Raw genomic sequence first — 22,791 nt, forward strand, 5'->3', positions numbered from 1 at the left:
TATTTGGTCTTCATCCATGGTTCCCAGCTCACAGCTCCTAAAACCCTTGGAATTTCCTGTGATAAGGGAGATAAAGGTCTCTTTTGTTATGTTAATGAGGTAACTTTTGGAAAGCCCTTATGTAATCTAAGGATTGGGGGCTGTTTGCCTGGAGAACCAACCCTATGATTTGAGGGTTAGAACTTTCAGACCCCCCCCACCCCCACCTCTGGGGAGGGGAGAGGGACTGGAGGCTGAGTCAACAAATGGCCAATGACTTAGTCAGTCATGACTATGTAATGAAATCCCCATAAAAAAGGACTGGGTTCAAATCTCTTCCCAGTTGGTGATCACATGTTGTTGTGGGGAGAGTGTTGTACCTGGAGAGGACATGGAAGCTCTGTGCCCTAATGATGTGAAAAGTTGGGGTTCAGGAGTGAATGGTCAAGAAAATATTCTTGAGATGTTTTTGGTGCAAAAACGGTGGTTTTATTAAAGCATGGGGACAGGACCTGTGGGCAGAAAGAGCTGCATTGGGGTTGTATGGAGTGGCTGATTATATAGTTTCAAGTTGGGAGGGGATTGAGGAATAGCATAAGTCTCTAGGGAATTTGGAAGCAAGGTTTCCAGGACTTTGAGGAGCTAGCTGTTGTTAGGAAAAGTCATTTACTACTGTCTAGTAAAACTTTAGTAATGAGACCCTTCAGATGTGTATCATTGGGCCATATGCTTGGAAGAAGATTGCTAACATACATCCTGGGGCATAGAGAGAAAGGAGGTTTCCAAAGGCATTTTATATGTTAAAGAAGACTTAACAGGATCCTGGAGATCTGGGCTAATGTCAAGCTAAAGTTGCCTTTGCCTCTAGCAAAGTATTAACATCAAGGCAGCTAAGGTCCTGGAGGAAGCTCACTCTGCCTGTCCCAAGTACTTGTCAATGGGCTGTAAGTTATAAGGAAGCTTAATGTTTTTTCTTTTGCCTTTGTTGTCCACATCGCTGACCACATACATTGCCACTTTCCCCACTGCGTCTTGTCAGAAGTACAGGTAACAACCTGGACTTGTGACTGGTATCTGAAACCCAAGGAAGGGTCATTGGAACCTCCAGTCTGTATCTGGTTGGTCAGGAGCACAGGTTGGACAGTCTAGGCCTTGCAACAGGCATCTGCAGCAGGGGGTAAAGGCAGTCTTGTAGGACTGAACCCTTAATCTGTGGAATCTGATGCTGTTTCCCTGTAGATAGTGTTAGAATTGGGTTGAATTCTCAGACATGCTGCTGGGTGTGTGTGTGTGGGGAACCCTCTCTCCTCCATCTCTGTGTTGGAATTGGGTCTGGGAACCCTAGAAGAGGCTTCTAAGTTTATTGGCACATGTTAGGCTTTTCTTTCCAAAGTCAGCAATAATGCCATGTGATTAGGTCAGGGGAATTTCCCAAACTCATTCGCATGTCACTTGGGAGCTAAAATTCCACCCTTGCTGGTTTATATTCCGGCATTAAAATAAATAAAAAATAATTTTACCAACTTTCTCTTCTCTCTGTTCACAAACTTGTATCATTTCTCTTATGGGGAAAGATCTACTCTAGAGAAATTGCTGACCTTTATACTACCAATGAACTGCAGCACCTTCCTGGGATTTTCTTAATCCACTTGAGAAGTTCAAGTAATGTTGAATGTTAACAAAAAGCGATTGGGATATTCTTCTTAGTGTTTAATGCAAATTAACTCAAGAGTTGTTAAAGAGTTTGTAAAGTGACAAAATAATTCCTATCAAACTCTTGACTTATAGACAGGAAAATTGCTGCCAACTTTTAAATGGAATTTTCTTTTGTTAATGGAGAAGTGATATATAATTTCATTTAGTTAGGTATCATCCCCCCGCCCCTTTTTTTTGGTCATCTTAATTTCTGTTTTTAAAAGTTAGTAACAAGGTTGAATAGAGAGAAAAGTGTTAAGAGCAGGGACTTTGGAGCCTGACTGCTTGTGTTCTAACCTCACTCTGCAACTTCCTTCCCATTTGACCTTGGGCAAGTTTCTCAACTCTCTTGCCTCATCTGCAAAAATATAAATAACAATTGTACTTGTTTCATAAGGTTGTTATGCAATTATATGAGTTAATATTTGTGGAATATTTACAACGCCTGACATATAGTATATGCTGTACAAAACAGGTAAATTAATTTGAATTGTTGTTCCTAGCAATTGGGAGACATGGAATTTTAACCCAGGGCTGTTGCGCTCCAAAGCCTGTGCTCTTTCTGTAATGCCAGTTATAAAACCCTGCCCTTTAAAGTTGGCTCACTTCCTGGACACATTGTCACCCAAACCAAGCACCTTCTGGAAGCCCACTCTCAGCTCCTGGGTCCGGAGGGCATACACCATGGGGTTAAAGGCTGGGGGCGTGACACTGTGTAGCACATTGAAGAGAGCAGGGATGACGAGGACTTTTCTTCCTGGCAGCTGGGTGACAGACACAACAATAACAGCTGTGTAGAAAAAGAGAATGAGGATGAGATGAGAGCTGCAGGTGCTCAGGGCCTTCCATGTTGCTTCAGCAGAGTTCAGCCTCAGCACTGAGCAAATAATCAAAGCATAGGAAACAAACACCAGACCCATGACACTCCCAACCATAACCCATGTCAAGGCCAACTGTTAAAATCTGTTCACAGTGATGTCATCACAGGCCAGACTGGTGACCCCCAAGTTAGAGCACAGGCAGTGGTCAGTTTCATTCCTGGAGCAGTAGTGTCGCTGGGCAGCCAGGACAGGCACTGGGATGGTCAGCAGGCCATTCCTGAGCACCATGGACAGTGTGGCTTTGATCACAAAAGCCTCAGTGACTATGGAGGGGTACCGAAGGGGGTGACAGATGGCCACATATCTATCGACAGCCATGCAGAGGAAGATGCCTGACTCCATGCCCATAAAAGAGTGGATGGCATAGATCTGAGCAAAGCACTCAGGGAGGCTGATGGCCTTGGCATCAAACCAGAGAATGGCCAGGATCTTGGGCACGATGGTGGTAGCCAGGCCAATGTCCACTATAGCCGAGATACCAAGGAGCCGATACATGGGCTGGTGCAGGGAAGGCTCATGTTGGATGGTGATTAAGATGAGGATGTTGGCACTGAGAGCTAAGAGGTAGAGCAGAGCCAGGGGCAGGGAGAGCCAGTGCTGCCAGGTATGAATGCCTGGGAGCCCCATGAGGATGAACTCAGACACCTGGAACCTGGAGCTATTGCTTATAGTCAGGGTGGTATCCATATCGTGGGATGTCTTCTTCTCAGCATCTATCTGTGAATTAAGGGGAAATAAGAATAGGCTATGGTAAGCTCAGCTGAGGCTCAAAATTTGTGTATCCTCAGCCCACTTGGACCCTTGAAAGAATTTTGGATAAGAACAACAGAAGAGCCAAAATAGATTCTAAGATAAAGATTTTAGCAGAATAAAAGTGAAGATTTACTGGCTTTGTTTTTTGGAAATTCTGGGTAGATTTGTGTGTGTGTGTGTGTGTGTGTGTGTGTGTGTGTGTGTGGAATGCAGATGCACAGCAGAAGACTTGTACATTATAAAGAACCCAAAGTTAGAGGGCAGAAGTGTTTTCTCCACTGTTGGGGATCTTTAGGAGGAGACCATGCAGCCACAGGGAAAACCCTGATCAAATTTTTCTTTTAAACAGTGCCTGTGGTTGACAAATGATTTCTGACAAAAATCATGTCATTTAATCTTCAACCAACAGGGGTTGTTATTTACATATAAGGATACAGAGGTTGAATGATTTGTCAGATAAGAATCATATGTTGAAAACACTAATAAGTGAGAAAGCTTTAGCAAAATTTTAATCTCTGCCATACTCTAGGAATATCACTTGTTTTCTCTTCTGATTATGAAAGTAATGTTAAAGACTTGCATAAAGCTGTATTTTAAAATCATCAATTTTATTTATTTATTTATTTATTTTTAAAGATTTTATTTATTTATTTGACAGAGAGAGACAGCGAGAGCAGGAACACAAGCAGGGGGAGTGGGAGAGGGAGAAGTGGGCTTCCTGCCGAGCAGGGAGCCCCATGTGGGACTCGATCCCAGGACCCTGGGATCATGACCTGAGCCGAAGGCAGACGCTTAACGACTGAGCCACCCAGGTGCCCTAAAATCATCAATTTTAGTAATAGATTTAAGGAGAGAAAATTACCACCAGACTTCCACCACTTTCAGAGTTTTGTGTGGTTGAGAGCTGTAGGCATTTGTCACACACATTTAGACTGTTTCATTTAAGTAATTTCACAGCTCATTTTTGGTCCTTTAAATACTTGGTCCTTCTCATTATCACATTCTCAGTTTTGTTCACTTTTGAACTGTTGCAGACTATTTTCAAGAGTTTGTATCAAAAAGTATACAGGCTTTATGGTTTTGGAAACCTTCAATACCTGAGAATTCTTTTTTATTTTTAACCTTTATTTGTGAATAATACCTTCCCTTCTGAAATATTTAGGTATCAATATTGCTTTTCCAAATCTCTACCTTTGCTCCATTTGATGATGTTAGGTGTAAGATCAAGGCCAATGAATGACCATGCCATTTATAATTATAATAAACATATAGTACTCATGAAATTGAAAAAGAAAAATAAGAAAAAATAAAACAATAGCACTTTTAGAAAACAAAAAACAGAAGTTAAGAAAAATAACCATAAATCAAAATCCCAACAAGCAAAGGTAATGGTTTTAACATTTTAGAATATTTCATTTTCAGCGTTTTTCTTTTCTGAAAGAAAATTTTTTATGAAGTTTCATGTAAGTGGATTTCTTCATCCCATGCTTTTTCTTAGCATAGTACATATAAATTTCCTGATGCATTGGGAAACTTTATAAACATTTTTTTCAACGGCCACTAAATGATGTCATACGGCTTTTATAACATTTTCCCCAATTTTTGTTTGGTTTTACATACTGCTTACAAATTTTAAAATACATATTATGTATATATTTGGATATATGTATATTGTATCTTACACAATTTTTAAATGTTTTCTTTCTAGGACTTATAAACTTAAATAGAACTCTTTAATGAAGAATTTATGGGTAGTCTCCATGGGAATCTGTGAATTTCTTAAATTTATATGGAAAAATTTGTCTATCTTTACATTATTCTGGGGAGAGGAACTGTTTAGCTTTCATGTAATTCTCAAAACATTCCATTATTCAATCAAAAAACAGTAACAGAAGACCATTCTTCACATAAAATTTTGATCAAGTTTCACTTCCCTTTGACTTTTAATTTTTAATGGTTGACCTTCTGGTTTTGTGATGCAACTTATTTACATGGGCTTAGTTTTTCTGCTAAAGAGAGATATGTAAATAAAGTGATCTTGCATGATTAAACAATGGTTTCTACATGTCTTACCAAGCAATTATTATGCCTCTTTGCTAACATAATAAATTTTTATATTTATAAATTCTATGGAGGGCACTCAATTGTTTCTATTTTTTTTCTGGTTAATTTTATGCCAATATCAAACTGAGTTAAAAATTTTAGTTTATAATAAATTTAATACACAAGAGGACTATATTCCCTTATTACTTATTCTCTTTAATTTTAAAGTCCTTTTCATGTGTTTATTTTCCAGATTAAACTTGGATTTCCTATATTGAGTTCTAAAATAAGAATTTTGTTTGGGATTGTGCTAAATTTGTAGCTTAATTTTGGAAAAAAAAAGTTGACATCCTTATACTATCAAGTCTTCTCATTCATCAAATGTGGATTCTCTCTGCCTTTGTTTAAATCTTTAAAAAATTTTTACTAAAATTTTGTACTTCTGCACTGTTCTTATTATGATTATTAGTATTTTGAGATATTTTGAATGCATATGAGTTTTTTCATTATGTATTCGAATGTGTATTTATGACCTATGGAAATCCAGTGAATTTACCTTTTTTAGTGTTATTATATTGGTTTTTGTTATTTCCTTTTGCCTTCATTCATTTTGCTAAACTTGTGCTACTTTTAAACATTTGGTGAGTTTTTTCTGTATTATCTCAACCAATTAATGGTTGCTGGTAAACCAAATATTTTGGGTTTATTATTTTATAAATTGCAGTTTTATTGTTTTGTTATTTCTGTCTTGTGCATCATCTATTTTGCTAAACTGTTGTCAATTTTTAAATTTTTTCCATTAATGCTCTTTTTCTGATTTTCTAGGTATAGCAAAAAGTTGCTTGCTGGGCATCTGGCTGGCTTAGTCCATAGAGCAGGCAACTCTTTTTTTTTTTTTTAAAGATTTTATTTATTTGACAGAGAGAGAGATAGCAAGAGCAGGAACACAAGCAAGGGGAGTGGGAGAGGGAGAAACAGGCTTCCCACGGAGCAGGGAGCCTGATGCGGGGCTCGATCTCAGGACCCTGGGATCATGACCTGAGCCGAAGGGAAAAAACTTAACGACTGAGCCCCCAGGCGCCCCAAGCAGGAAACTCTTGATCTCAAGTTTGCAAGTTAGAGTCCCATGTTGGGTGTAGAGATTACTTAAAAATAAAATCTTAAAAAAAAAAAGCGCAACAAATACCTTTTTAAAAAAGTTGCTTGCAAACAATGCTATTTTCCCTCTTTACAAATATTAATATATCTTAATCTTTGTTTCATATCTCACTGAAACAGTTGGAAATTCATGATCAATGTAAAATAAGTATGATGGCAAACATTTTCAATTTTTTTGGTTGATTTAATGGGAACTCAGCTTCAGTTTATATTAAATATGAGGTCTTTTAAAAACAATCATATGTCTTTTTATTGAGTGTAATAAAGCAGTGTTTTGTTTAAAGTTGCTTTTGTTCTAGGAATCTCGGATATAGAATTTATTATTCTAGGCCTGTCGATTTATCATTGATTTACTGACAATCCTGGAACTCAGTCTCACTTCTTTCCTGTTTCCTAGTCACAGAACTTAGTCTCTACAAAAGTCAAGAGCCTGAGAGAAGGAGGTACAAATCAAATAAGGAAAGCCATAGAAGGCAAGGATAAGGCATATACTAATCAAATTCGGAGATGAGGAACAGTTTCTTACAGGATGGTGGGAAACGTCCACCCCTCACCTCTCAGGGTGCAGGTCATTGACTGGTTTACTTACGACTTCAAGAAGGTCTTGGAAGAGACCTGCAATGTCTTCTGTAGCTGCGTCTGCTCTCCTGGCTTCAGCTGCCTGTGTTCAGCTTTTTGTTGTTCAGAACAGATTCCTGTCCTTGCTTGCCACCCCTGGAGTCTGGGGTTTTTGTATAAATTAGATCTGTGAGATGCCTGATCCTGGTGTGGTGCTCTCTAGGCCCTCCCTACCTTATAACAAGCATCCTGCAGGGGCTTTTTTGGCATTGCAATGGGAATACAACCCAAATGCTCTTAGGGGTTAGTTCACAAGATGTTTGGGTCCATTCAACTCTAATCCCAGTGTGGCCCACCAGATGGACGGCTTTTCACTCCAGGTTCCTCAAGGATTAATTCACTCTTGTCTGATGAATAGTGCTCCTCATTCTAGGAAGGTTTTGAAGTTTCCCTATCTCAAAATATATCTTTATTCTATATCGTTTCTAGAGATTGCCCCTATCTATTTCCTGCATCACAAACATTATGAGTAACCTCTTTATGTTGCTTCCTCATCCTCACCTCCTGTAGATTTCTTGTCTCACTTCAATTTAACTTTTGTTTTAGCATCACATAGAAATTGCTCTTGCTAATGACCTCAAGTGCCAAAAATATTGGATATTTTTTAGAATGTAATCTTACCTGAACCCTCTCTACTATTTGTCTGTGTTGATCAGTTCCTTTTTTAGGGCCACTTGCCTCTCTTGTCTTTCATGATGTTGTAATTTTAGTGTTAATTAAACTGGAATAAAAGAGTGATATAGAATTTGTATTCAGATCAAATGTTGCTTAATCAGAGATGCATTCTCTGGTCATTTTATCTAAAATAGGAGTCCTGACTCTATAACTCTCTGCTCTATTTATCTCTATGGCACATATCACAACATGTCATATTATCAAGTCATTTATTTGTATCTCTTTTCTTTTTCACATTAAAATGTAAGCTCCCCAAAAGCATGCTCTTTGTAATTTTTGTTCACTGCTCTGTCCCTGGTACCTAGACCAGTTCCTGGCATATAGTAGATATTTTATGAATATTTGTCAAATAGATGAATGAATATTGAGAAGAGTGAATAGAGAAGCAGTCTAGAGGAATTTCCAAGTGTGATGCTTATGTTTATATACAGTGACATTTTACCCTTTTCCGTTTAATAATACATGTATTCTAACTACATATACTATTATTAAATAAAACTTTAATTTTTATTTTAATTTTTTCAAATTAGCTTAAGAAACTTCCATTTACTTCTTTGTTGCTTAAAGACTGCTGTCAGAGATTCTAACAGTTAAAAATTACTTGAAACATAGTAACATTGTGATAGAATGGAATCAATATATATTTAAGTTTTTATTTTAATTCCAGTTAGTTAACATACAGTGTTATATTAATTTCAGGTGTACAATATAGTAAGCCAACACTTCCATATATTGCTTTGTGCTCATCAAGATAAGTGTACCTCTTAATCCCTACTGCCTACTCAACCCATCCCCCTACCCACCTCCCCTCTGGTAGCCATCAGTTTATTCTCTATAACTAAGAGTCTATTTCTTGATTTCTCTCTCTCTTATTTTTCCCCCCTTTGCTTGTTTCTTTTGTTTCTTAAATTCCACATATGAGTGAAATTATATGGTATTTGTTTTTCTCTGACGGACTTACTTTGCTTAGCATAATACACTGTAGCTCCATCCATGTCAGTGCAAATGGCAAGATTTCATTCTCTTTTATGGCTGAATAATATTCCATTGTGTGTGTATGTATATATATATATACATATATATATATACACACTGCATCTTCTTTATCCGTTCATCAATTGGTGGACACTTGGGTTGCTTCCATATCTTGGCTATTGTAAATAATGCTGCTATAAACATAGGGCTTCATGTATCCCTTTGAATTATTGTTCTTGTATTCTTTGGGTAAATACCCAGTAGTGTGATTGCTGGATCATAAGGTAGTTCTATTTTTAACTTTTTGAGGAACGTCCATACTGTTTTCCATAGTGGCTGTATCAGTTTGCATTCCCACCAAAAGGACACTAGTGTTCCTTTTTCTCCACATCCTCACCAGCATTTGTTGTTTCTTGTGTTGTTGATTTTAGCCTTCTGACAGGTGAGACGTGATATCTCATTGTAGTTTTGATTTGTATTTCCCTGATGATGAGTGATGCTGAGCATCTTTTCATGTGTCTGTTGGCCATTTTATGTCTTCTTTGGAAAAATGTCTGTTCATTCTTCTGCCTATTTTTAATTGTATTGTGTTTTGGATATTGAGTTTTATAAGTTCTTTATGTATTTTGGGTACTAACCCTTTATTGGATATGTCATTTGCAAATATCTTCTTCCATTCTGTAGGTTGCCTTTTAGTTTTGTTGATTGTTTCCTTTGCTGTGCAAAAGCTTTTTCTTTTTATGTAGTCCCTATAGTTTATTTTGCTTTTGTTTCCTTTGTTTCAGGAGATATATCTAGAAAGACGTTGCTAAGGCCTATGTCAAACAAGTTACTGTCTGTGCTGTCTTCTAGGATTTTTATGGTTTCAGTCTCACATTTAGGTCTTTAATCCACTTTGAATTTATTTTTGTGTATGATATAAGAAAGTGGTCTAGATTCATTCTTTTGCATGTTGCCACCCAGTTTTGGAATGGATCAATATTTTGATCCATGTGTGAAATTCATTTTTTTTGCTATAATCAAAGATATGTAATGTTTTAGCAATTTTGTTTAATAGAATATTACATTGTTTGGGTTTTGTAATACATTGCAGAGTGAGGTGTAGCTTGCTAAAATTAAGGTATTCCAAGTCATAAATTATTATTGTCAAGCTATAGCCAAAGAAAGTCACAGATTTGTCAGAACGTTAGGGAAATTTGTTTCTGGACTGTAAAAAAGCATGGGTCAGGAGAGTAAGCAATTCTGGTGGAACAGCAATTATTTATATTCCTAATTTTGGTAACAATAAATTTGTATACTGATTAAAAAATATGAAGTTGCACCCAAGAAGGACTTGGGAATAACTATGTGTTGTTCAGGATACTGTGGAAAATGCTATGGAGAGAAATGGTATAGATTTCCAAAGGAAGAACATTGATAAGCATTTCTTAGGTTTATTCTCTACCCTGAAATCACAAGGTATTTCAGAAAATCTACAAATATCTAAAATTACCTTCTCTAATAGAATGCCAGTTGCTCTGGGAATGACTGCTGTCTGATAGTTTTCACTAATGAACTTGCCCAAAGGAAAGGTAAATATGCTCAGTGGGTTTCTTCACAGTATCAGAGGGATTAAGTGATAATGACAATAGACTAGGATGGAATTATGCATATTTTCAATCACAGACAATGAATTGGCAATGTGGTCTGAACTGGACCTTTGATAACAGAACAGTAAGACGAATCTCAGTATGGTGTGCAAGATTATGGAACACTATGAACTTGGAAAAAGAGAATGTAAAGATGGGCATATGATGCTCATTAGCAAAACCCTTTTGTGAACTCAGAAGTGGCCTAGCATCAACAAGTAGATGTTTTAATCCACTTCCTGGAGGAGTCTTCTTGGGTTACCTGAGATGAGTGGTCATGAGATTATTCTAGTGATGCTATGATGGGCAGTAAATAAATAAATCAGGCTAATCCACTGACTCCTTCTAAAGCTCAAAATTGTTCTGTTTGTTAACAGGGACAACCAGAAACTCAAGACCACTATGGGTCACTACCAGACCGATATGTAGCTAGCAAGCGGAGGGTATTGATGGTTCCTGACTGCGATAGGGACATATTCTGGATTTCAATTTGCATATCTGGTCATGGAAACAAATGCTTCAAATATCGTCAGAGGATTAGAACAGGACGTATTTTAATTTGGATCCTCTGTTTATATATCCTTATATCAAGGAACCATCTTCCAACAGATTAGTGAAAAGATGCTCAACATCCCTCATCATCAGGGAAATACAAATCAAAACTATAATGAGATATCATCATGCATCGGTCAGAAATGGCTAAAATTAACAACATAGGAAGCAACTGGTGTTGGTGAGGATATTGAGAAAGGGGAACACTCTTTCACTGTTAGTGGGAATGAAAACTGGTGCAGCCACTGTGGAAAACAGAATGGAGGTTCCTCAAAAAGGTAAAAATAGAACTACCCTATGATCCAGCAATTGCATTATTAGGTATTTAACCAAAGGATACAAAAATACTGATTTGAAGGGATACATGCACTCTGATTTTTATAGTAGCATTATCAATAACAGCCAAACTATGGAAAGAGCACAAATGTCCATTGACCGATGAATGGATAAAGAAGATGTGGTAAAAAAAAAAAAATACAATGGAATATTACTCAGCCAATAAAAGAGAATTTAACCTTGCCATTTGCGAGGATGTGGATGGAGCTAGAGAGTATGTGCTAGGCGAAATAAGTTAGAGAAAGACAAATATCATGTGATTTTACTCATATGTGGAATTTAAGAAACAAAACAAATGACCATAGGGGAAAAAAAGAGAGCGGCAAACCAAGAAACAGACTCTAAACTATAGAGAATAAACTGATGGTTATTATAGGGGGGATGGGTTAAATAGGTGATGGGGATTAAGGAGTGCAGTTGTGATGAGCACAGGCATTGTACGAAAGTGTTGATTCACTATATTGTACACCTGCAGCTAAAAACTAATATTACTCAGTATGTTAACTAACTGGAATTTAAATAAAAACTAAAAAAAAAAAATAATAATAAGGTACCTATCTTACTGCCTTATACCATAGAACCAGAGGAGAAAAATAGATTAATCTATTATCTGGAGTGATTAAACCCAGTAACTAAGGGGAAATTAGGTTGCCTGTAAGCAATGGGGACAGGTAGACTGTGCTGGGAAACCAGGATATCCCCCAAGGTGCCTCTTAGTACTTTATACAAGTTATTGCAAGTTAACTTTACAGTTTAGTCTTTATTAGGTAATAGAATATTTGATTGGACTCTGACTGAATTTGAGGAATAGGGTAATTTTTCCAGCAATGTATACAATGACTCTTGGGATTGTGCATCTTGTTATTTTGGGGAAAAGATGAGAACTTCTTTGTATGAAGAATAGCTGTATTTTTTATGTTTATTATTTATTTATTATTTTTAGCTGTCTCTTTTAAAATAGAAATATTGATTGCTGAGATTAAGAATTTCTCATATCATTGAGATCATATGATACATGTCTTTCTCTGATTGACTTATTTCGCTTAGCATAATACCTTCTAGTTCCATCCACGTTGTTGCAAATGACAAGATTTCATTTTGACTGATAAATCACAGACCCATGCCTCTGAAACAAATAATACATTATATGTTAAAAGAAAAAAAAAGAACATAGTAGGAAGGGAAAAATGAAGGGGGAAATCAGAGGGGGAGATGAACCATGAGAGACTATGGACTCTGAGAAACAAACTGAGGGTTCTAGAAGGGAGAAGGGTGGGGGGATGGGCTAGCCTGGTGATGGGTATTAAAGAGGGCATGTATTGAATGGGTGTTATATGCAAACAATGAATCATGGAACACTACATGAAAAACTAATGATGTATGATGATTAACATAACATAATAAAATAAAATAAAAAAATAGAAATATTGAGTTGTTTTATTGTTGTATGGGAATTCAAATGTGCGTGAAATGTGAGTAGTCAGAGGTATGAACTAGGCTGTTAATTGACTTATTGTGCCTCAGTTACACATCCTGTTTTTTGGCCTGCTCTGTGAAAATGGATTTGGGTCCTTTATGTAATATGCCTTTATCCACTGGAATCAACTTTGGCAGTAGAGGGCACTGGAGAGACATCATAAGAAGAGAGGTTTTTTTTGTTTGTCTTTAAGTGAGGTAAAATTCAAATAACATAAAATTCAGCATTTTAACCATTTAAAAATGTTTAATTCAGTGGCTTCTATTACATTCACAGTGTTGTACAACTATCACTTCTAATTACAGAAATTTTCACCATCCTCCAAAGAAATGCTTTTGTACACAGTTTCCCATTTTCCCTTTCCTTTAGCCCATGGTAATTTTTTAGCTGGTTTCTGTCCTTATGGATTTACCTATTTTAGATATTTCATATAAATGGTATCATACAATATGTGCCTTTTTCTGTTTGGCTTTCTTTCATTTAGCCTAATGTTTTCAAGGTTCATCCATGTTGTAGCATGTATCAGTACCCCTTTCCTTTTTCTGGCTGGATAATTTTCCATTGTATGGGTACACCACATTTGTTTAACTCACTCATCAGTTGATGCACATTTGAGTTGTTTTCATTTTTTGGCTATTAGGAATAATGCTGCTATAAATATTCATGTACACATTTTTATGTGGACATACACGTTTTCAGTTCTCTTGGGTGGTACCTAAGAGTGAAATTGCTGGGCCATGTGGTGACTCTTGTTTAATCACTCAAAGAGCTACCAGACTGTTTTCTGAAACCGCTGCACCAGTTTATATCCCCACCAGCACAGTGTGGGTGTTTTATTTTCTTCATAACTTCACCAACACTTACCATATGTATTTTTAATTATAACCATCCTAGTGGGTGTGAAGTGATATCTTATTGTGGTTTTGTTCTGTACAGTAATGAAGACACAGCTAATGCTGTTTTGAAAAGACATGTTCAAATTAAATTGTCCACTGGATATGAAAATAAATGTGCTAGAAAAGACAAATAGGCAAATAAATAATAAAATATTGCGACAGTATTAAAATCACATAAGACAAAACAAATGGGTAAATATAAAGCACATGACAAAGAGGAATAGTTTATAAAGATAAAACAGAGGGCACATACCTTTTTATACTCATGGCAGATAGAGTGGAGAGAATAATTAACTGCTCTTATCTTTCTGTTGTGTCAGAATTTTTGCTGAGACTCCAGGTTGGATGTTAGATGTTTACATATTTTCAAAAGAACTGAGAGACACATCCCCAGAGAGTTGTTGAAAGTGGTCTGCACTTGGGGTCCTACACATAGACTCATGCTGTGTGTTTTTGAACGAATGAATACATAAATGAAAAAAAATGTGTGAATGAGAGTTCAGAGGCAGCTTTGAGGATGGCTCAACATTGCTATTTACCAGCTGATGAGTTTGTATAATCATTCAACCTGAGCCCCTATTTCTTTGTGAAGAAGGGTTAATAGTAATGCTCCCTAACTAAAAAGGCTGCTATGAAGACTACATGAAATTAGTTGATCATTGTGGGAAAGTGTTCTGCAAACTGTAAAGAACTCTTCAAGGTTAGATGTTGTTATTACCCTACTCCTTTGGGGTAGAAACAGTGGAGGTTGGCTTAAGTTCAAGCCCTTTTCTGTGACTGTCTCTTGCATACCTTTTCTTACTGGAGGATTGCTTTAGTCTGAATCAGTGGCCATTGTCGGTCAAAGGTGAAGTAATAGCTCCTTTTGGAGAAAGTTTATAGTCTCTGTTCTTGGGTAAGTGTCCAAGCATTACTCTTAGGATGGCTGGTCCTACATATGGACTGACTTCCGGCAGGTCTGCTGTGCTGCCCAGGGCTCACTTCCCTGGTAGGATGAGCTCATGGTGTTGCTTAAGCCTGGAGCAGTCTTCTAAGAGGTTGTTCTCCAAGGTGTACTCATGCAAACTTTCTGAGGCCATTCTTCATATCATGGTCCAGGATATTGATACATAGGTCCACAGACTATCTTATACTGCTGACCAGCCACATCATGAATCAAGTATTAAGCATCTGTCATGTGCAGAGTTCCTGTACTAGGCTCAGAGAAAGTACAAAATGAACATGGATCAGTGTTCTTGCACTCAAAAGTGTACATTTTTGTTAGATGTGCAAACGATAAAATTTAATTTAGACTTAATTGGTTATTTGGAGCTACTTTTCTAGGGCATTTTCTAGGACAATTTTCTTCCTTTCCTAGGAAAACTTTGTTGCATAATTAGATCAGTTTTTCCATGTATATATCATATCTCAAAGACTGTTTTCTTTATTATCTCTTTTGCTTGTCATGGCATGCTGTGACTTTTTGAATCAACAAAATGCTATGATTACTACTACTTTTGAAGGATTGAAGCAGAGTGAACTTTCACAAGTTCTTCAAGATCATGTAGAAATTCTGGAACAGAGCAAGAGGAACAGGGAGAATAGTGCAAAGGTTACAAAATCAGACTTCCAAGGAGTAGAATCACATCTCCCCCACTTGAAAACTATGTTGGCGGGGCAAGTTCTGTAACCCCTAGTACCCTTAGCTGTACGTTGGGAATAATATTGTATGTGCCTCACAGGGTTATTGAGTATTAAATCAGATTTGTGTGTGTGTGTGTGTGTATCAGTTATCTGGACTATGAGAAGTACTTAGCACTTGTTAATCATTAATTAATTAATTGATTATTATTATTGAGATTATCTGGTACGAAAATACAATTTTTTTCTGTCTTTTTAAAATAGACATTTATTTATTTTCTTTTCCTTATTATGAAAATGACATGAAAAACACATAAATATGTACAAGTTAGAGTCAATTCATGCAAATAGTTTTAAAGTCTTCATTTTCTATTACTATTAGTGAATTTTTTGGAATAAATTTTTGCTTACATTTAGACTATTTCTTTTGGATTTTTTTCTAAATACAGGATTACTGGATGAAAGAATATGAACATTTACAAACATTTCAGTAAATTTTATCAAATTGCTTTTTGGTGCACTTGGGCCACTTGACGTTCCTACCAGCTCTGGGTAAGAGTATCAGTCTCAGAATCGCATCCGTGGTTAGCAACATTTCACTTTTCTTTTCTTTTCCTTTTTTTTTTTTTTTTTGCCCATAGGATCCAACAGTACATTAAAAGGATTATTCACCACGACCAAGTGGGATTTATCCCTGGGCTGCAAGGTTGGTTCAACATCCGCAAATCAATCAATGTGATACAATACATTAATAAAAGAAAGAACATTTCATTTTTCTATTCTTACTTTGGTAACAGGAAATTTCATTGTAATTTTCATATGCATATTTTGATCAGTGAGACTGACAGTTTTCATGATTTTATTGGCCATTTTTTTTTCCTAGTGAGAGATAAAGGCAGATTACAACCCAGGTCTAGTGAGATCTAAAACCTCTATCCTTTCCACGCATGCCTTGTAAAGCTGGAGTTACTTAGTGGACGTATCTTCACTCAGCCCAAGCAGTCTCTGGAAGCCCAATCTGAGCTCCTGCATCCTGAGTGCATAGACCATGGGATTGAGTGCAGGGGGGATAACATTGTGCAGCACATTAAGGAGTACAGGGATTAGGGGGATCTTCTTCTCTGCAAGTGTGTGACAGACAGCACAATGATACCTGTGTAGAAGAAGAGAATGAGGATGAGGTGGGAGCTGCAGGTACCCAAAGCCTTTGACAATGCTTCTGTAAGTTCAACCTCAGCACAGAGTGAAGGATTAACACGTAAGAAGAAAACACCAGAGCCATATCACTGCCAATCAGGATCCAAGCTAAGATCAGTTGGTAAAATCTGTTCACAGTGATGTCATCACAGGCCAGACTGGTGACCCCCAAGTTAGAGCACAGGCAGTGGTCAGTTTCATTCCTGGAGCAGTAGTGTCGCTGGGCAGCCAGGACAGGCACTGGGATGGTCAGCAGGCCATTCCTGAGCACCATGGACAGTGTGGCTTTGATCACAAAAGCCTCAGTGACTATGGAGGGGTACCGAAGGGGGTGACAGATGGCTACATATCTATCGACAGCCATGTAGAGGAAGATACCAGATTCCATGCACAAGGAGCAATGGATGGCATAAATCTGAGCAAAGCACTCAGGGAGGCTGATGGCCTTGACATCAAACCAGAAGATGGCCAGGATCTTCGGCATGATGGTGGTGGCCAGGCCCATGTCCACAACGGCCAATATGCCCAGAAAATGGTACATAGGCACGTGTGGCGTGACCTCACATTGGATGGTGATCATGATGAGGATGTTGGCACCAAGAGCTAAGAAGTAGAGCGGAGCCAGGGGCAGGGAGAGCCAGTGCTGCCAGGTGTAAATGCCTGGGACCCCATGAGGATGAACTGGGAAATCTGGAGCCTGGAACTGTTGGTAACACTAGTGGAGGTATTCGTGGTGTGGGTGCCCTGTTCTCAGTGTCTGTCCATAAAACTGAAATAGGAAGAAGATTGCGTTTGAAAGTTCAGCTTGGGGTCCTCATAATGCAGACTCCCACCAATGATCCAGTTTCTTTTGTGTGTGAATAACCTTCAACATCTTTTTTTTTTGCTCCTGGAAATATTCCACAGGGGAGTAATAAAACAAGCCAAAATTTGTTCTAAACATAAAGGTTGGAATAACCATTTATCATTACCACCTGTGTATCTAGTAAGCATGTTCAAATGTATGTATCAAGAATAATCTTCTTACCAACAGATAACAAATATTAATATTTGGTTTCCTTCCATTTTTCTATTTTCTATTTAAGCAGTTTACATCATTATATGAGGATAATGTTGTATCTTGCCTTTGTATTTTAGTATTGTGTTCTAGGACATAAAATAGGCACTCAGTAAAAATTTATGACATGGATAAATAAATAAACCACAGCTTTCCAGTATCATTAAAAGCAATGTAGAATCTTAATTTTGATGACTGCTTTATATTCCTAAATTTGGCTGTACCATAATTTACTCACCACTATCTTATTTTCAGATTATTTCCTTTAAGTAGAGTTTTTAAAATGATACAAAAGTGATACATACAAAGAACATAGCCATCTTAGAATTTTATTTTCAGTAATATTTTGATTTTAAGTGTTATAAATGTACATGGTTAAAAGTCAAATAAAATAAAAAATATAAACAACAGACAGTAAGACTTCTGTGCTTGGGTCTCCTAAATCCCTTCCTTTTCCCCAGATGCAGCCAGTAATGCAGTCTGTTAGGAATCCTTCCAGAGATAGTTTTTGTATGAACAAGAATCTACCTATATTTTTCTTATAAAAGACAAAAGCAAATGTTAGCATACTCATCATACCCTTTATCCTTTGTTTCCTTTCCTTTTCTTTCTTAATTATCTTGAGACTGCTCCATATCACAAACTAGATATGCCTCACTGTTAAGTACATGATTTTCTACCACATGGATATCTGATAATTTAATGAGAACTTCTAACATTCAATTTGTTTCAAGTATTTTGTTACTGTAAAAAATGATGTACTAAATGTACTGTTCATATATCTTTATGCATATGTATAAGCTTATAGGAAAATTTCTAAGAGTGAATTGGGGGGTGAAATGGAAAAAGAAAGATTTTGATTGATATTGCCAAATTGTTTTTCAAGAAGTTATTCTGCCCCTGTATGAGAATATGGCTATTTTAAATGCTCTTGATGTATACTGAAATGTCGCTTCATAGATACACTATAGAAATTTACATACCCAGAGTTTGCTCAGGATTGTGTTTATGTTACTACATCCATCCATTTCATCACATCCCGAATTAGGAATTTTAATTTAAAAATCTTTATTAATAGAGTAAGTAAAAATTGATATTTCAATTTTGGTTCAGTTTTCACTTCACTGTTGAGTGACCTTTGACATTTTCTTTTTTTTGAACTTTGACATTTTCAAAGATTTATTTTCCACTTATGTGCTTCTTCACTAATTTTCTCTTTTGTCTTTATGTGCAACTTATCTCATAGTATTAAATGAAATAATGTTTTTCAAATGCTCAGTATGGAGTCTAACAGTACAACCTTATTAATTTGTATGGATTTCACTCTATCTTTTTTTTTTTAATTTTATTATATCTTAAGGATATTACCTCTGTTGAATTTTCTGGAAATACTTCCTTCAATTCATTTTCCATTAAATTCTATCTTTTCTAAAAAAATGATTTACACACATGCATACACAAACTTTTATATAGTCATAACAATTGTAGTTTTTATATTATTTTGTGACTTTTAAACTTTTAATACTGCAAAATCAGTATTTTAATAAATATTTAATAGCATATTCTTTATGAAAATTTATTTTAATTTAATTTTTTAAAAAAGATTTTTTTTTATTTATTTGACAGAGAAAGACACAGTGAGAGAGGGAACACAAGCAGGGGGAGTGGGAGAGGGAGAAGCAGGCTTCCCGCCGAGCAAGGAGCCCAATGCGGGGCTCGACCCCACACCCTGAGATCATGACCTGAGCTGAAGGCAGATGCTTAATGACTGAGCCACCCAGGTGCCCCTATTTTAACTTAATTTTTAAAAAAAATTTGTAATTTCAGGGGCGATTGGATGGCATAGTCGGTTGAGTGTCTAACTCTTGGTTTTGGCTCAGGTCTGATCTCAGGGTTGTGAGATTGAGAGAGTTTCTCTCTCCTTCTCTTTCTGCCTCTCCCTCCGCATCCCATTCTCTCTCTCTCTAAAATAAATAAATTTAAAAAAAAAAGAATTTGAAATTTCACATGGAGTGAAAAAGTATCTAATTTCTCCCCACTAATAGTTAAACAATTGATTCAGCATCATTCAATAAATGAGACTTCTTTTTTCCCATTATTCTGAACGTCCTTTTTTGGTCACATATTAAATTACAACCTATATTCAAAGATCACTGCCTCCCAGGACAATCTTTTCTGTTCTTAGTGTCATTACCAATTGAATCATGTATTTACCACACAATAGGGGAGATTCTTAGTAATAACTTCAAAAAATGTTTTAAATTAATGTTAATTTAAATGCTATTCTTGGAATATTATATATTAAAATACTAATTAATTATGGAAGAATTGATGTCTTTATCCATTGATTCTTTCCATTCAGAAATCTATATGTTTTTCCTTTTTTGTCGTAGGTATTTTTGAATTTTTTCTACTATTATTACTTTTGTCTCTCTTTGTATTTCCTTTTTTTTTTTTTAAATATTTTATTTATTTATTTGACAGAGAGAGAGAGCACAAGCAGGGGAAGTGGCAGGCAGAGGGAGAAGCAGGCTTCCCCCCTAGCGGGGCGCCTGATGCGGGGCTCGATCCCAGGACCCTGGGATCATAACCTGAGCTGAAGGCAGACGCTTAACTGACTGAGCCACCCAGGCACCCCTCTTTGTATTTCCTAATTGGCTACTGTTACCTAAGAAAACTCCTGATGACTATTGTTTTTTAAGACACTTTCCAAAATATAGCTCTTTTACAGTATTGCTTTCCAAAGCTAATAATGTTTTAGTAAATTTTCTGTTTCACATTGTTTTTGGTAGAAGAATATATTTCCTACAGTTAGATAAGTTTGACTATTGTAAGTTTTTATTTTGCATCATATTAAAATGTTTATACATTTCTAAACAATATAAGGGAACAGTGATAGTCAATATCTGTGTCTAGGTCTGGACTTGAAGTAGAATATCTCTAGAACTTTCCCTTCAGTGTGCCACTGGCTAATGATTTTCTGATGAATGGTCTCTATTAGTTTTGATGATTTGATGCCTATTTCTAGTTCTTGGTGTTAAGAAAAATCAGAAATGGGTAAATTCAATCACTATCTCTTTTCAGGATCTTGGATCCGTAACTTAAATGGGAGGATCTCCTGTTGGCACCATTCTTTCAGCTTTGACAGCATGCCTCCCCAATGTCAGGCTCCGAGAGGCAGCCTTTGGTTGCTCTTTTGTTAGGCAGGGGTTTCTACTGTCCAGAGAATTGCTCAGTCTCATTTTTCTCACTTGTTTGCCAGACCTCAGGCTTTTGTCTCTTTAGGGAAGGTCTTGAGGAATAAGGGCCAAAGTCAGAAGGATCAAAAGAAGGAAGCAAAGTGAGAAAGCCAAAGATGCAGAGAAAGAGAGGCAGGGCAACCAGAACCCAGAGCTAGAAACATAGAACTAGAAAACGGTGCCCTCCCCTCCCCTTCCTTCCCCTTGACCCCTGGTTACTCTCTGCTAGGAGGTCCTGTAGAGATCCTTTCCAAGTGGAACTGCCTTCTACAGCTGCTTCTATTCGCTTGGCTACACCTGTCTTTTATGCCTTTGTTGCTGGGAGTACACCTTCTCCTCTCCCCTGGGGCCTGAGCAGTTGCACAGATTGGAGAACAGAGTTGCCCTAGACCTTCTTGGCTACTCCCTAGGTCCTACATGAGGCTCTCTGTAATCTTTTTTCTTGTGTGAACCAAGGCATGGTGTCTTTTTGCCATAGCCCCAAATGGCCCCCAGTGATCTTAGACATATGTCAAGCCTGGTTCAGGGAATAGAAATACTCAGCCCCCAGTCCCATGGAAAGTACTATTATGTGGTCTCTCTGTCTTTTAAAAATTTTTAGGTTGCCATTTACTTTTTCTTTTTTTAAATTTTATTTTAATTCCAGGTAGTTAACATACAGTGTTATATTAATTTCAGGTGTACAATATAGTAATTCAACACTTCCATATATCACTTGACGCTCATCATGACAACTACACTCCTTAATCCCCATCACCTATTTAACCCATCCACCCATGCACGTCCCTTCTGGTTATCATCCATTTGTTCTCTATAATTAAGAGTCTGTTTCTTGATTTCTCTCTCTCTCTCACTTTTTCCCTTTTGTTTCTTAAATTCACATATGAGTGAAATTATATGGTATTTGTCTTTCTGACTGACTTATTTTGCTTAGCATAATACTCTAGCTCCATCCATGTTGTTGCAAATGGCAAGATTTCATTCTTTTTTATGGCTGAGTAATATTCTATTATATATTACTCAACCATAAAAAAGAATATATATATCACATCCTCTTTATCCATTCATCAATTGAAGGATGCTTGGGTTGCTTCTGTGTCTTGACTATTGTAAATAATGCTGCTATAAAGATAGCGTTGCATGTATCCCCTTGAATTAGTTCTTGTATTCTTTGGGTAAATAGCCAGTAGTGTGATTCCTGGATCATAAGGTAGCTCTATTTTTAACTTTTTGAGGAACCTTCATACTGTTTTCCAGAGTGGCTGCACCAGTTTGCATTCCCACCAAAAGTGCACTAGTTCCTTTTTCTCCATGTCCTCACCAACACTTGCTGTTTCTTGTATTGTTGATATTAGCCATTCTGACAGATGAGAGGTGATATCTCATTGTAGTTTTAATTTGTATTTCCCTGATGATGAGTGATGTTGAGCATTTTTCATGTGTCTGTTGGTCGTCTTTATGTCTTCTTAGGAAAAATGTTCATGTCTTCTGCCCATTTTTTAAATTGGATTAATTGTTTTTTGGATGTTGAGTTTTATAAGTTCTTTATGTAATTTGGGTACTAACCCTTTATTTTATTTATTTTATTTTTAAATTTAATTTAATTTTATTATGTTATGTTAGTCACCATACAATACATCATTAGTTTTTGATGTGGTGATCCACAATCCATTGTTTTCGTATAACACCCAGTGCTCCATGCAGTATGTCACCTCCTTAATACCCATCACTTGGCTAACCCATCCTCCCCTCTAAAACCTCAGTTTGTTTCTCAGAGTCCATAGTCTCTCATGGTTCAACTCTCCCTCTGATTCCCACCCCCCTTCATTTTTCCCTTCCTTCTCATGTCCTCCATGCTATTCCTTATGTTCCACAAATAAGTGAAACCATATGATAATTGACTTTCTCTGCTTGACTTATTTCACTTAGCATAATCTCCTCCAGTCCCATCCATGTTGATGTAAAAGTTGGGTAGTCATCCTTTCTGATGGCTGAGTAATATTCCATTGTAT

The 22,791-nt window shown here is 36.8% G+C and overlaps 2 protein-coding genes across 2 annotated transcripts in view; both read right to left on the reverse strand.

The window, feature by feature from the left end:
* Positions 1-2,276: 2,276 nt before the first annotated feature.
* LOC102737781 (olfactory receptor 56B34-like) lies at positions 2,277-3,242 on the reverse strand. Its single transcript, XM_031027475.2, is given in 1 exon segment — positions 2,277-3,242. A coding segment is annotated over 1 exon segment (966 nt).
* Positions 3,243-15,925: 12,683 nt separating this feature from the next.
* Positions 15,926-22,791, reverse strand: part of LOC102727901 (olfactory receptor 56B4-like) — an 11,172-nt gene continuing 4,306 nt past the window's right edge. Inside the window, 4 exon segments of the mRNA XM_081799438.1 lie at positions 15,926-16,416; positions 16,419-16,511; positions 16,514-17,149; positions 17,152-17,227. Of these exon segments, the coding sequence (XP_081655564.1) occupies positions 16,253-16,416; positions 16,419-16,511; positions 16,514-17,149; positions 17,152-17,227 (969 nt within the window). The 3' untranslated portion in view covers positions 15,926-16,252.

The sequence above is a fragment of the Leptonychotes weddellii genome, chromosome 11 (genome assembly GCF_054177405.1).
Source record: "Leptonychotes weddellii isolate Sample4059 chromosome 11, ASM5417740v2, whole genome shotgun sequence".
Taxonomy (NCBI): Eukaryota; Metazoa; Chordata; class Mammalia; order Carnivora; family Phocidae; genus Leptonychotes; species Leptonychotes weddellii.